The sequence below is a fragment of the Triticum aestivum genome, chromosome 6D (genome assembly GCF_018294505.1).
Source record: "Triticum aestivum cultivar Chinese Spring chromosome 6D, IWGSC CS RefSeq v2.1, whole genome shotgun sequence".
NCBI lineage: Eukaryota > Viridiplantae > Streptophyta > Magnoliopsida > Poales > Poaceae > Triticum > Triticum aestivum.
The window spans coordinates 80,202,468-80,218,348 of record NC_057811.1 but is presented as its reverse complement, the minus strand read 5'-3'; the positions used below and the strand labels follow the sequence as shown (position 1 = coordinate 80,218,348).

The following is a 15,881-nucleotide window of genomic DNA, read 5'->3' as shown; positions in this document are numbered from 1 at the left end:
TAAAAGAAATCTGATGGACAGGGCACGCTCGCGGACACCGCCTTATACTCTATTATGTGTGCATACAGTTATTTGAGAACAAATCGGATACATGCTAGTAACTTTATTACCGGCCGATTTCCTAGATCATTACGTACGTCAAGCTTATTGATCGGAAACATATGTTAATAATTTGTTATTTACCGGCCGTCCGGCTTACGAGTAGGCCGAAGCATCAACTGATGTGTTCGTGTCACGATCGAACATCAATGGATACAAAATTCAGAAGATTGAGGGGAGTATTTGATTAGGGTCTATCGAGGACTCATCTAGATGAGAAGTAAATATGTCTCATCTAAATTTTGACATCAGCAACACGTCAGATGAGACAAGCCCACCATGTCCTCCACTTCTTTGTCTGTTTCCAAATGTTTAATAATGCAGCTGCGATATTCAGCGTCGTCGAAAGCGTGCGTGAGCCGTCCCATGCGGATGGACGGTTACCGCATCTGGTGCCCGATGGAACGGCCGAGCCTTCCGACACACTCGGCCATAGAGGGGACGCCCGACGTGCGCTTAGTGGTTGGGTCCCGAACACTAATTTCGGGCCAAACCACCCCCTTTCAATGCTCCCCTGGTTTGAATTTCTTGGGAAACGCACAACTCCCTCTTCTATCTAGCGCGCACATTTTCTCTCCTCTCCCACCATTCTGGGCGGTGTGCAGGATTCGCCGACGTGGGAGGCTGTTCACGGAAAACAACATGAAATAAGATGTCAAAGTTGCCGCACTAATAGCCAGTCAATTGCTTTCTTTGATAGACACACCAACTGTCAGGATTCGAAGAGAGCCGAGAGATCTGGCGACACAAACTCTCACAAACCCTTCGTGGATGCTGGATTGGGCGTCGTCGAGGTAGGTAGAGGCCCGAGATACCTCATTCTAACACGCCATCAGCACCGCCGAGGCCGTCAGACAATGAGAGGAGGGGGGCAGCGGCTAGGGTTGAGAACAAGAATTGTTTTACCAGCAGAATGGAGCTATTGAGATCCATTAAAAGGGCAGCTCGGTGCACGTAGCGCCTGCTTGCGCAGGGTCCGGGGAGTGTTCGACCGCTTTGGATCTATAATACACATCTTTTTCCTATATTTTTGCAAGAGACTGTTTTCGGGACTCGAACCGGTGAACTCGTGGTCACAAGACAACAACTTACCGCTATTGAAATCTATTGGGAGAGAGAGAAAAATATGAGTATTATCATATTATTTAACAAGAAGCATGCATACTAATTATAATAAGTAGAGTTATATTTTGTGAGTAAATACTAAATACGTGTAAACAGGAAAAATGGATAGATAGATAAATGATTTGGCTATCGAGAGAAAAATGTTGTAGCTCCATGCACACATGGATGGAAGTACAGAAAAACAACGCAAGTTTTACGATAAATATAATCCACTTCTCTCCCGGAGTATATCACTCCATGAGCTGCGACAGCGTGTATTTCCTTTGGAGAATCGATTGGTTTATTTGTTCCGCGCCTTGCCTCCCTTCTTTTTCTTTTTCTTGTTCTTGTTCTTCTTACACCCGGGTTTGCCGAGAATATCACGCGCAAGGAGTGGGTGGTTGTGCTTTAGTTGCACAAACCCTCCTGCGTCTTCAATGGCTTGCAACCTCCCGCTGTTTTTCCCAACGTACTTGAGACAACGGGCCTTGAGCTGATGGCAACTGTATTGCTCCGCAAGATTCAAGATGGAACCTACTGTGTTCATGGCTACAACTTTGCTCAGCTTGCACTCGCACATCAGCTTCAGCCTCTCCATGGCATACCTGTCAGCCGCAACGAGCAGATGTGTCGCCATGTTCGTAGCCTCTTTCGTGGACTCATCCATGAACCCAGGCAGGCTGTCATTGTACATGTAATACAACAAGACCTCGAAAGCCTTAGCACTCATGCCCTCGATGTGGATGCTGCTTTCTGTGCTCTCCATCATGGAGCCACACAGCTGGGCTTGGAACACGGGTGACCGGGCCGCGAGGATGCACCCATGCACCTTAAAACTCTTGTAGTACTTGCCAACCACGACAGTCAGGTCTGCCCTGAAGCCTCTTTGTAGAAGGTTGTGGAGATCTTTGCTTAGCTCGGAGGGCGGCACGATTAAAGAACTGTCGTCACTGTCGTCAATAACATCGATGGTGCACTTGATCACTAGGCAGTCATCCTTGATGCAACCAGACGCGGCTAGATCAGCTTTGCTCACAAACTTGTGTGTACCAGAACTGTCGCCCTCGGACGAAAACTTGATGGTGTGGCCGAATTTGTGCTTCTCCCCGGTCAGGGGTGCCGCGGGGTCGTGGAGGCAGAAGGTATAGGACAGCTTGACCTCGCACTGGCAGGCGGTCATCAGCATGAGGAAGACCGACGTGAACTGCCCGTCAGCAATCCTGGAGTCGCCGTTCGGGTAGTAGTCGATAACCCAGTCGTGACCGCCGACGCGGAAGCGCTTGGACGTGAGGCATGTGTTGCTGCCTTTGATCCGGGAGTGGCGGAAGATGGTGAACAGGTGCTCGCCGGTGTGGACGGCCACCGACGAGGATGTCTTGCTGACTACGGCCTCCGGCGGCGATGAATCGGCGAGGCTGGGCATGGCAATCTTCGTCTGGAAACAATAAGCTAGATGGCCTCAACGTACATCTACTAGAGATCGAATCTGCACGCAAACAGGTACGGGGCGATATCTGCAAAGGACTCTGTTGGCTATGGAAACGTATCCCTTGAAACCATCTTGGAAGGAAAATTCTTTCCGACATCTTATGTTTCCTCGGGATGGACGCAAGTTTGGATCCACCTTACCTATCCAACCTGATTTTCTGGTGCGCTGTTACGTACGTGACGATTTTTTTTTTCATTCTGTTGGTTTAGCTCTTGCTTGGTAGCCAGGGCGTCCCGTCCGCGCGTCTCTTACACGAAGAAATCCTAAACCTACGGACCCAACGTATTTATTCGTAGGTCTAGCCAAAACTCCTCTATATGTAGACTATACATGGCGCTTCCCTTTTTCATGAAAATTTCCAATCTATTTTTTTTTTTGCGGGGAAAACTTCCAATCTATTCATCTTCAATCATGGTAGTACAAACGAACATTAGAGATAAAAAAATTACATCCAGATCCGTAGACCACCTAGCGACGACTACAAGTACTGAAGCGAGCCGAAGGCGCGCCGCTGTCATCACCCCTCCCTCCTTGGAGCCGGGCAAACGTTGTTGTAGTAGACAGTCGGGAAGTCGTCGTGCTAAGGCCTCATAGAACCAACGCACCAGAACAGCAGCCGCCACAGATGAAGAGTGTAGATCAAAAGGATCCAACCTGAATACACACGAACGAAGACGAACGACGAACGGATCCGAGCAAAGCCACCAAAAAGACAGATCTGCCGGAGACACACCTCCACACGCCCACCGATGATTCTAGACGCATCACCGAAACGGGGGCTAGACGGGGAGACCTTTATTCCATATTCAGGGAGCCGCCGCCGTCTCGCCTTTCTAAGTAGGACACAAACCCTAACAAAGCTCGAAAAAAATCTAAAAACGAAGCCCTCCCACCGGCAAGGGCCAAGACCCACTCCGCCTCCATGGCCCTAAGGCCACCGGAGACGGAACGGACCGGCACCGGCGGGAGGCAGAAAATCTTAGCTTTTTGGTGGTCTATTAACTAAATGTCAAGGCAGCACAAAGAAGACCACTAATTACATTTAGATCCATAGACACGTAGACAACCTAACAACGACTACATGCACTGGAGCGAGCATCAGACAGCCAGGAAGTCGTCGTGCTAGGTCCCCTATATAGGACTTGTCCACCCGCAAAAAAGAGAGAGAAAGGATTCAACCTGTAGAGACACGAATGAAGATGAACGAAAAACGGATCCAACCAAGTCCATCAAAAATAAACGCCGACCGAATCCCTAGAGATCCACCATTAATTCAAAAGGGATAAAAAAGATGATGTGTTCGTAATTTGTATTGATATCCTATTCTTCGAGTCGATAGAAATGATGGACTATTAAAAGATGTTGCACAAAGAGTAAGAGTGGGATGCATGCCTAGAAGCAAACACCCTAGACTACCAAAGATGGTACTCTATAGAATGTTCATGTTTCCTGCTGAAGAGGCCTAAAACCTACTAAACCATCTACAAGGGGTTCAGGGTTCAACCTGAGAGGTATTATCTAACCTGGAGATATTCCCGAATGGATCCCGAGTCTCCGTGGTTTTGGAACACCGAGTTTGCCTGGAACCACCATGCTTGTCTAAATATCTGGGTAACGATACATTGTGTGTGTGTGTGTGTGCACGGAGTGGAGGGTCATATATAACCCACCTTCTCCCGACTCCCCTTCCTCCGCGGGCGGCGGATCTAGGCGGCAGGCGGCGGCGTCCTCGGCAGGCGGTGGCGGCTGCGCGTGGGGCTGACTCCAGGGTGGCGGCGCGGGCATGGATCCATCGGATCTGATCCTGTGGGCGCGGCCTCGGCCTCCCCTGCTCGGCCGGCGGGTCTCGGTGGGGGGGGGGGGGGGGCTTCTCCTTGCTGAGATCTGGCAAGCGGGATCATCCAGATCCCGGCAAGAATGACGGCGACCCGTGCACGAGAGATGGAGGTCTTCGATCAGATCTGGGTGAAAACCTGCTATTGGCTATTGCCAAGGCCGGCGATGGCGACGCTGTCTGCGTCGTTCCCTTCCTGAAGGCATCGCCGTGGAGAAGTTCAAGGCCACTCTCTGCTACCTCCGGGGGAAACCCTAGATCAGTAGATCGGATGACGGCGGCTCTCTGGTGTCGTTTCCCTCCTGGGGCGTCATTCTTGGAGGTGCACACGGGCTCGAGGGACTAGAGGACGGCGACTTTGGTGGAGTGGTGCTTCATCTTACACATTGATGGTGGCGGATCTCAGCGGCATGGTGCTGTGGAGACTCGGCGTCTGATGCGCGGAGATGGACCCGTGCAGGAGGAGGAAGCTGTCTGGCGTCATGGGGGCGTCGATGGCAGAGTGGCCAGACAAGGTAGAAGCCTCAATATGATCTGAAGACGGACCTGTGGAAGATGGCGGTGACGACACACGAGTGCGTCTGACCGGATTGTGCCCCAGACCCGGTATGTGGCTCGGCTGGGGTTTCCGGCTTTTGATGTTAGGCTTAGGTGAGTGGTTTGGGTAGTGGCCCAGCTAGCACCCCTTCATCATATGGATAGGAGTAATGGCATATGTTGCCAAGATGATGGATTCAGGTATATTGTTTGTAATACTTTGTAAGGTCCTCGAGAATAATCAATAAAGTGGCCGTATGCATCTCCCAGATGCAGAGGCCGGGGGTCATCCTCCTTTTCTAAAAAAAAGAAGGGGTTCATGGAAAGAACACCATTTTTAGCCGACGAAAGAACACCCTGCTGGCATATATGATTTTCCATTGCTCCCTCTCTAGCCGATTAAATATTGATTTGCTGAGAGGAAGAGAAAATGAACCCTAGATTTTTTTATTCCACCAAGCTCAATCCCTCTTGAGTTCTTTGTGCTATTTATTATACTCTTGGGTTTATAGGTAACTCAATTCAGTTTGGCGTTGCCTGGAAGATTACAAAATTTTGGAAAATTTCTTAAGGTTTGGAGGTCATCCTCAAGACCTATCAGTTGTGAGGGAAGTCGATGCTCATCGAGAAGAAGGCGAGGCATTGTGATATTGGGGATATCTTTATGTTCCCCATGCCTCTTCGATGGGTGTGACCTTGGGGGTACATCGTCATCTATGGTATTTATTTTGTGCTGGTTTACCAGCTATATTGTTATTGTTTTTTTTTGGTTGGTACTAGTATATGTTGATTCTAACTTCTCGAAAACTTGTACGGTCATAGTCACTATAGTAAACTAAGAAAGTTTACTAAAGGATAACACATCGACCACTGTTAAAATAGCTCATTACACACGATACCTCGGCCCATCACCATCAGTTTTTTGTTGATGCGGGTGCCATATTATTGCACCTGCTTGATACTCCTATATACTCCCTCCATTCTATAATGTAGTGTGTCCACGCTTTTTGAGATTTAAGTTGTGATCATAAATTTAACATAGACGAGGGATCAATGGTATAATTTTTGTTCCCGCCGCAGTCGCCCATGTTGGTTAAATTTATGTCAAACTTAAATCTCGAAAAATGCAGTCGCACTACATTATGGAATGAAGAGAGTATATATTAGATATGGTGTCATATGACACAATTGGCACGGTAGGATGACTGTGTGTGACACCCACGCGAACAATGAAAAAGGCGTTGAGCGGGTGCAAGCTCGAAGAGCTAGGACCACACACATATCTCTAGGAAGGCTAGCCTGCATTGAGGGCCACGTCCAAGCACGCTATCTTTGCAATCCTGTCTACACTGTATTTGCACGGCCGGACAAGTTCGAGCACCAGTTTCATGTATTTTACAACTTTAGGTACTAAAGTGACCCCACGGGACAAGTTGAAGCACCTCCCATGTATTTAACTCATTATAATGTGTAATAAATAAAATAAAATAATTTCATAAATGTAATGCCTCGCATAAAAGTACATCAATCTCTCAAAGCAATCCGACGTCTCTGCCATGCACGGGACCTACTGTACATGGAGGGAAATCTGCATCACAGAGAAAAATACGAGGGACGTAGGAGAAAGATGTAGAAAATTCAGTAATTAATTAACCAGCAAAGTTTAACATCATACCGGCAAATACGATTGATCGTCCCTATTATAGGTTACTTAGCAAAAGCTTTGAATAATTCACACACAAGGCTTCCATAATTCTCAGTTAGTTGTTTCTCTCAGCAAAATCCAGAGTAAAACCCACGGTGTTGACATCAAGGGTCTTGCTCAGCTTGTTGGCGCAAAGCAGCTTCAATCTTTCCATGGCGAACCGATCGGCTGCGACGAGCAAATGTTGCGCCATGTTTGTAGCCTCTTCAGTGCTCTCCTCCATGAATGGAGGCAGGGAGTCCTTGTACATGTAATGCAGCAGGACCTCGAAAACTTCAACTCGAATGTCCTTGATGCGGATGCTGCTTCTCCTACTCTCGAGCATGGAGCCACACAGCTGCGCACGGAAGACTGGCGACTGCGCGGCGAGGATGCAACCGTGCACCTTGAACCTCTTGAACAAGCCGATCTTGACGGTCATGTCCGCTCTGAGGCCGTTCTCAAGAAGTCCGCCAATATTCTTGGTCAGTTCGGAGGGCGGCACGGCCACGACGTCGTCGTCTTCTCCGTGGTCGTCGAAGCGCTCGGAGGTAATGACCTCGATGGTGCACTTGATCACTAGGCAGTCATCTTTGATGCATCCCGATGCAACCAGATCAGCCTTGCTCATGAACGTCGGGAAACCCCATGCCCGTGCCGGTGCTCCGGGCTTGAAGTCGCGCGTCTCGGCGCCTCTTCTGTTCTTCTCCCCCTTCTCCGGCGACGCGGGGTCTTGGAGGGAGAACCAGATGTTCGCTCTGACCTCGCCCTTTGCTGCGTTCTCCAAGTAGAGGAAAACCGACGTATGCTCTCCACCGGCCGTCGTATTGACGGTTTCCTTATTGCCGTCGTCCTTCTGCTTCTGGCCGTAGGGGTAGTATCGGATGGCCCAGTCGTGGCCGCCGATGCGGAAGGTCTTGGACATGATGCATAGGTCGGTGCCTTTGACCAGGGAGTGCCCGGAGATCTTGAACAGGTGCACACCGGTGACGGACGACAAGCGGTTCGTCGAGGCGGTCACGTTTTCCATGGCCGCTGCCACCGGGAGATTGCGCGAGCGTATGGAAAGACTATACGACCAACACCTAGGTTTTGACTTGTTACAAGGAAATTAGCTATGTTAGAAGTAATCTTGTCTGGTAGATTAATTAGTTTCAAGCTAAATTGATTAGTGCTATGAGGTGTCTTTTTTTTTTGCGATGGGCTATGAGGTGTCTTGGATGCACACGTGTGTAACAAAGTAGTAGGACTGGTCAAGTCACGTTAGGAGTTGGTCCTAGCTATAGGTTAGTACATCGTGTGATTTGTTTAGGCTGAGTTCAATTGGAGTCCAAGTAGTACTAAGAACTAGTCTGTACACGGAGAGGTTTAGAGGTGGATTCCGTACGTGTAGGTCTAGGAACTTTTGGGTCGGCTAGTTGGGTGTATTTATATACACAGCATGCTGCAGGTTTTGTAACGTGGTGGAAAATTGCGAGAAAATAAAAAAGAACAAGGCACACGTGCCTTTGGCGAAAGATTTCGTGTGCGTGTTTTTGTGATCGATCCGTGGGCGATTCCAACAAGCTACATCTTTGGTGGATCATATATTCCTTCGGATCAGTAGTTACTGATCAATTTGTATTATGAATTTATGATGCGTGTACATCTTGATTTCTTTTTTAAAAAAGGCCCCAATATGGCACGAACTTCAGATCTGTTAAAGCCCAGTTTGACTAAAAAAAGGCTAGTTTCGGCCTTGACTAATAAAGCCTAGATTTTGCCATGCTCTGAAAAAATTGCAATGGTCCCAAACTAAAATGAAAATAAATATGTCGTGATAGATAGAGAATGAAAAACAAGGAAATACTAAAAATCCCAGTGGTTCAAACAAAAAATTGCCATCGTCTTTATAAGCAAATTTTGCCATGGTCAAAAGGATATTTTTCTTTTTGGAATGGCACAAAAGAAAAAGTTCATGGCAATTTGCATCTGTGCATGGTGGCAAAAGATGTGGATTAAAATTGTTATGGTATTTTTACTATATACATGAAGAGACAAAAAAAATGTGGATTAAAAATTTGCCATCATGTGAAACACAAACAAGTGCACCATATATTGTTTAGTAGTAATTGCCATATTTTGTAAAGTAAATTTACCATAGTCTATAAAAGCAAAAAATTCCCATGAACGGTGGGAAAGGCGAAATTTGCCTAAAGTATTTTTTCCATAGCAATATAAGAAAACTTGCCATGCTCCATACAAGTAAATTTACCATGAGCGATAAAAGTAAAAATGTCATGTATGTTAAATCAGAATTGCGATGGCAATAAAAGGTAAACTTGCCATGGCAATAAAAAGGTAAATTTGCCATGGTCTAAATAAAATAGTAAAAATTGACACGGCAAAAATGAAAGTAAAATTTCCAAGGAATAAAAGAAAAAATGTCATGAAAAAAAGTAAATTTACCATGCTAATTAAAATTTCCATGTTCTTAAAAAGGTAACATGTTTTGAAGATAAAAAGTTCATACATTTGTCATGTGACTATTCCAGATTTTTTTTAAATATTGCTATGATATATGAAACACAATTTTTTGAAAAACATTTCCATATGACCAATCCACAGAATTTTTTGCCATATGGTATTTTAAATGCACTCAATGATTGTAGACTTTGTTTCTTGTTCATTTGACATGCTCAATGTACTCAAAGTAAAATTGCCATGGCAAATTTACCATGGTCCCATGAAAAGAAAAGAAATGCCAGGAGCTATTAAATTGACATGTATAAAGTAAGCTTGCCATGGCAATATAGGTAATTTTTCCATGGTAATAAATGTAGTTTTCCATGGCAAACGAGAAGTACATTTTGTCACGGCAAATAAAAAGTGAAGAATTTGCCATGGCAATGTAGTTAAATTTTCCTTCTCAACAAAGCTAAGTTTTCCATTGCAAATATAAAAGTAAATTTTTCCGTGCGAATAAAGTAAAAAACCGCCATGTCTTCCACACGCAAAAACAAAATTTTGCCATCCTAACCTATTTTTTTCGCCATGAGAACATTACCAAAAAAGTATAATATTCGACCATGTGACAAATGGTTGACAGTTCATGATTTTGCCATTGTGGGCATTACAATAAAGAATATAAAACTTGCCATGGCAAAAATGAAAGAAAGTGTGCCTACCAACACAACAACTGCCGCATGGTGTGCCCTCTGTTTTCATGTGAAACCACGATGGATTGATGCAAAAGTAAAAGGACAATAGACAACATAAGTTGAAAGAATTTGTTAGCAACCTAGCTGTTCTTCTCAGGATCTGTTTGCACTTGCTCATGAATTCGAGTCTTGAACAGCGATTGCAATATCTGGCACACGAATGGAGAGAGGAAATGATGAATATGAACAACAGGGAGTCGCCGCCGCCGGGTGCCGTGATCCACTGGATGACCTTCCTCTCCTGCGTGTGGGCATAAGTAGATGTCGCCTGCCGACTGGTTCACACCCACTCCGGCCCATAGTTGTGTGGGTTGGGCTTCCTTTTTGTTGTGGGCCGAGCCCCGAGCGAGGCCGTGGTCTTGTTGTGAAGGGAGCCCATTACGTCAGAGGACCTGACATTCCCCCTCCCTGAGATGAGGCTTGCCTCCAAGCCTCCGCAGTAAGAAAGTGTGCTTGCAGCTCTGTCTTGTCTTCCCAAGTGTCGTTGATCTTGGCTCGATCGGACCAGCGCAAGAGTACTTGCTCGACCATGGCGCCGTGCCTGCGCCTCCAGCGGGTGTCGAAGATGGCTTGTGGTACTGTCGGCATGTCAGAAACGAAAGGGAGCAGAGGTTCGACCGACGTATCAGGGAGGACCGCGCAACGTAGCATGGAGCGTGGAATACAGGGTGAACTGTAGCTTGTGGTGGTAGCTCCATTTCGTATGCCACTTCGTTGATCTTGCGGATGATGGGGATGGGCCCGTAGAACCAGAACGAGAGCTTGTGACTGGCTCGTTTTGCCACTAATGTTTGAACATATGGGTTAAGCTTTAAGAACACTTTGTCGCCCACCTCAAAGTTGCGTTCAGAAGGTTGTCGGTCGGCCTGCTGTTTCATGCAGTGCTGCGCACGGGATAGATGTTGCTGGAGCAGGACCTGAATGACCGCGCGCTCATCCAACCAAGAGTGCAGGGAGGGCACCAAACAAGCTGATGCAGTGGTTATCCCCCAATGATGAGGCTCGTGCCCAAACATGGCTTTGAAGAGGGGGCATTCCGATAGCAGAGTGGGGTGAAGAATTATACTAGAACTGGGCAAGCGGGAACCAATGACTCCATCGCTTTGAGAAAGCATGAGTAAAGCAACGAAGGAAAGTTTCAAGACACTGTTTGACGCGTTCGAATGGCCCGTCAATCTGGGGGTGATTTTGTTGTGCTCATGCGCAGTTCGGTGTCGGCATAGTGAAATAGTTCTTGCCATAAGTGGCTAGTGAAAGTCGGGTCTCGATTAGAGATAATGGCATGAGGGAAACCATGAATAGGATAGATGTGCTGCATGAATAGAAGAGCAACACGAGAAGTTGTGCAAGGGTGGGCAAGAGGCAGAAAATTGGAAACTTTCGTCATCCAATCGACCAAGACCCAAATGCAATTGTGTTGACCTAATTGGGGTAATCCGTCTATGAAGTCCATGGTGATCATATCCCACGAAGCCTGTGTAGCGACCCGACCTCAGACGGTCAAGTCTCTGTGCTTCAGTGTCATCCCTGGATCGGTGATGCTGACACACACAGTACTCGAAGGATTTATAACAGAGTAGCAATCACACACTTATTACATCGAATGTCTCAAAAGAGAACTCATTACAATAAATATGGCTTAAGGCCATCTAAATAAGATAACAGTGGAAGGCTTGGAAGATAAAATGAGTCCATCAACTCCAACGGCATAGCTGAGTGCACGACAACGACCTAGCGAACCTTACTCCTCGTCTGAAAAGTCTGCAACATAATACGTTGCAGCCCGAAAACGGGTCAGCACATGGAATATGCTGGCAATATAACACAGTAGAGAAATGAACAGAAGTAACTGCTATCACTACATGCATATATGGCTGGTGGAGGCTCTATGGTTATAATGTTTTGCGAAAAGCCAATTTTTCCCTACAAAAAAGGAATATACTTTATTTAACTATCATGGTAGTTGAAACATTGAGAATGGTACCCCCATCTCACCCAATTAAAATTAATTAACAACCCAACAAAATTAATTTTAGAGTGATACAATAGGATAATCCAAGTACTAGATACTCAAGATGTCCGTAACCGGGGACACGGCTAACCATGATTAGATTGTACACTCTGCAGAGGTCTGTGCACTTTTCCCCACAAGACTCGATCTCCTCCGTTGGATTTCTCGCACTACCTGGTGTTTGAGAAACGGATGACCGAGACACAGTCTTTCAAAAATATTAACTCTTTACTTCGGGTGGACCGGTACACCTACTTTCCCCTACATCTGCTAGTCCACCTCTTCAAGAGGTCATGTAGCATACTCAACTATGCCAGAGCCCATAATGGCTGGTGGCTGCACACGAAAGTTTCTAGCATGAAATATCTCACGACCCCTTTGAGCCTGAGTGGCGGACCGTAGGAGGATCACATTGTATATCCCCGGGATCTCCTAGGACAACACTGGATTCCCCAGGTGCCCAAGACAAGCAATCCACCCAGATGTGTATTAAAGTTGCCACCTTAAGTTGAACCATTTAATAACAATCTCACATCTGTCATGGATTCACTCACCCAAACCACGTCTACGAGCATAGCATAGCAATAATAGCATAACGCAGAAGTAACTCCCAAGGTTTGATAATAAACAGGGCAATAGGTTCTACCTCATCATCTACTTCCCAATACCCACAAGTTAATCACATCCTAATCATGCAGTGTTTGAGGATTGGAACTAATGCATAAAAACTGGGTATGAAAGAGTATGATCAATGTGTTACTTGCCTTGCTGACGATCTGCAAAACCTAGGGACTCGTAGTAGCACGCTTCGCACTCCAGGAATTCTATCGCAAACAAACAATAGCATACATAAGCAATCAATCATAGATACATGGGTAAACTCAAATAAGATTGTTTGTTTTTTCTAGGAACGTTCCTATTTTAGTTTATCTTTGAATTAGCATAATAATTTTCTTTGAATTAGCATAATAATTTTTGAATAAATTCAAATAAAAATGTTTGTTTTTTTAATATTTTTCCTCCAATATTTCATTATTTTGGGGAGGTCATATTATCCCCTCTCATATATTTTGATATGAAATATTTTTGAAGAGAAAAATAATTAAAACAAATGACCCTTGTTTCAATATTTGATAAAATTCAAATATGAAAATGATGAAATCCCCAACTCTCTCCGTGGGTCCTTGAGTTGCTTAGAATTTCTAGGATCGCAAAGCAAATATGCAAATGAAATATAATATGCATGAATGATCTATGTATAACATTCCAAATTGAAAATTTGGGATGTTACAAACCTACCCCCCTTAAGATGAATCTCGCCCTCAAGATTCGGATTGGCTAGAAAATATGTGTGAGTGGTCTTTGAGAAGATCATCCTCTCGTTCCCAGGTTGCTTCATCCTCGGTATGGTGGCTCCACTGGACTTTGCAAAACTTGATAACCTTACTGCATGTGACTCGGCTGGCAAACTCGAGAATCTTGACTGGTTTCTCCTCATAAGTCAGATCACTGTCCAACTGAATCGCTTCCAGGGGCACTGTATCTCTCAGAGGTATATCGGCCATCTCAGCATGACACTTCTTCAACTGAGAAACGTGGAACACGTCATGAACTCCTGACAATCCTTCAGGTAACTCCAATTTGTAGGCTACCTCTCCCATACGTTCCAAAACTCGGTATGGTCCTACAAATCTCGGGGCTAATTTTCCTTTAACTCCAAAACGTTTAACTCCCCGCAGAGGCGACACACGAAGATATGCTCGGTCTCCGATTTCATAGACTACCTCCTTGCGTTTTGAATCGGCATAACTCTTCTGCCTGGACCGAGCTACCTTCAGTCTATCTCGAATCAGCTTAACCTTCTCTTCTGACTCTTTAATCAAATCCGGTCCAAACAACTGTCGGTCTCCAACTTCATCCCATATCAACGGTGTTCTGCACCTTCGTCCATACAGGGCCTCGAACGGTGCCATCTTCAAACTGGCCTGGTAGCTATTGTTGTACGAGAACTCTGCGTAGGGCAAATTGTCATCCCAACTAGATCCAGAATCCAGCGCACAAGCTCTCAACATATCCTCCAGAATCTGATTGACTCTGTCTGTCCATCTGTCTGAGGATGAAAGGTTGTACTGAACTCTAGCCTCGTACCCAAAGTCTGGTGCAACTGATGCCAAAACTTTGAAGTAAACTGCGTTCCTCTATCTGATACGATGGTCCTCGGAACTCCATGCAGACATACGATCCTGGTCATATATATCTTGGCCAACTTCGCACTTGTATAGGTGGTCTTCACTAGGATAAAGTGAGCCACTTTAGTCAAGCGATCAACTACTACCCAGATAGAATCATATCCCAATCGGGTCCTAGGCAGTCCGGTGATGAAATCCATGCCAAGCTTATCCCACTTCCATTCGGGTATCGGCATAGGCTGCAGTAATCCTGCTAGCTTTTGATGTTCTGCCTTCACTCTCTAACATACATCACATACGGCTACATACTCGGCAATATCCTTCTTCATACCAGTCCACCAGAAACGCTCCTTCAAATCCAAATACATCTTGATGTTTCCGGGGTGAATTGAGTATGGTGAGTCATGAGCCTCCTGAAGTATCAACTTCCTGATCTCTACATTATTGTGCACATAAACGCGGTCCTCAAACCATAAGGTGTCGTGCTCATCCTCACGAAAACCTTTGGCTTTTCCTTCGCCCATTCTCTCCTTTATCTCGGCAATCTCCTTATCATCCTTCTGAGCTTTCCGAATCTTTCCCAACAATGTAGATTGAACTTCCATAGCTGCAACAAAACCTCTAGGAACAATCTCCAAACGAAGCTCCCTGAGATCCTCGGCTAACTCCTTTGGCATCTCTCCCATTAAGAGAGTATTGACATAAATCTTTCGGCTCAAAGCGTCTTCTACGACATTGAACTTTCCTGGATGATAATGCAGCTTCATGTCATAATCCTTTATAAGCTCCAACCACCTCCTCTACCTGAGGTTCAGCTCCTTCTGGGTGAATATGTACTTCAAACTCTTATGATCCGTGTACACATCACAACGGTTTCCAATCAGAAAGTGTCTCCAAGTCTTGAGTGCATGCACCACGGCTGCTAACTCCAAATCATGTGTGGCATAATTCAACTCATGCGGTTGAAGCTGTCGTGAGGCATACAAGACAACTCTTCCCTCCTGCATAAGTACACCTCCAAGTCCTAAGCGTGAAGCATCACAATACACCTGGAAGTCCTTACATATATCTGGCAGAATTAGCACTGGGGCTGTAGTCAAACGTTTCTTCAACTCCTGAAAACTGGCCTCACATTCTTCCGTCCATTTGAACTTGGTGTCTTTCTTCAACAACTCCGTCATGGGCTTCGCAATCTTGGAAAAATTCTCAATGAATCTCCGGTAATATCCCGCGAGTCTAAGAAACTGCGGATCTCGCTAACTGAAGTGGGTGCCAACCACTCAGTGACTGACTGAACCTTGGTGGGGTCTACTGCTATACCTTCTCCTGATATAACATGTCCAAGGAATCCAACTTCCTTCAACCAAAACTCACACTTGCTAAACTTGGCATACAACTGATGTTCCCTGAGTTTCTCGAGAACTAAACGCAAATGCTCCTTGTGCTCCTCTTCATTCTTCGAGTATACCAAGATATCATCTATGAACACCACAACAAACTTATCCAAGAGCTCCATGAACACTTTGTTCATCATACTCATGAAATAGGCAGGGGCATTAGTCAATCCAAATGACATAACCGTATACTCATACAGCCCGTACCTTGTGGTGAAAGCTGTCTTAGGTATATCCTTCTCCCGAATCTTCAACTGGTGGTACCCTGATCGCGGGTCGATGTTTGAAAACACTTTAGCTCCTTGCAGCTGGTCAAACAAATCATTGATCATCGGCAGTG

The 15,881-nt window shown here is 45.7% G+C and overlaps 2 protein-coding genes across 2 annotated transcripts; both read right to left on the bottom strand.

Moving 5' to 3' along the window:
- Positions 1-1,333: 1,333 nt before the first annotated feature.
- On the bottom strand, positions 1,334-2,719 carry LOC123141156 (BTB/POZ and MATH domain-containing protein 1-like). The gene has a single exon (XM_044560377.1). It carries the CDS (start codon positions 2,624-2,626, stop codon positions 1,505-1,507), a length of 1,122 nt encoding a protein of 373 aa, XP_044416312.1. The 5' UTR covers positions 2,627-2,719; the 3' UTR covers positions 1,334-1,504.
- Positions 2,720-6,537: 3,818 nt separating this feature from the next.
- On the bottom strand, positions 6,538-7,946 carry LOC123141155 (BTB/POZ and MATH domain-containing protein 2-like). The gene has a single exon (XM_044560375.1). It carries the CDS (start codon positions 7,775-7,777, stop codon positions 6,824-6,826), a length of 954 nt encoding a protein of 317 aa, XP_044416310.1. The 5' UTR covers positions 7,778-7,946; the 3' UTR covers positions 6,538-6,823.
- Positions 7,947-15,881: the final 7,935 nt, after the last annotated feature.

Bases quoted from the DNA above. Each gene is read 5' to 3' on its own strand.
- LOC123141156 (XM_044560377.1), bottom strand. From the start codon at position 2,626: ATGCCCAGCCTCGCCGATTCATCGCCGCCGGAGGCCGTAGTCAGCAAG.
- LOC123141155 (XM_044560375.1), bottom strand. From the start codon at position 7,777: ATGGAAAACGTGACCGCCTCGACGAACCGCTTGTCGTCCGTCACCGGT.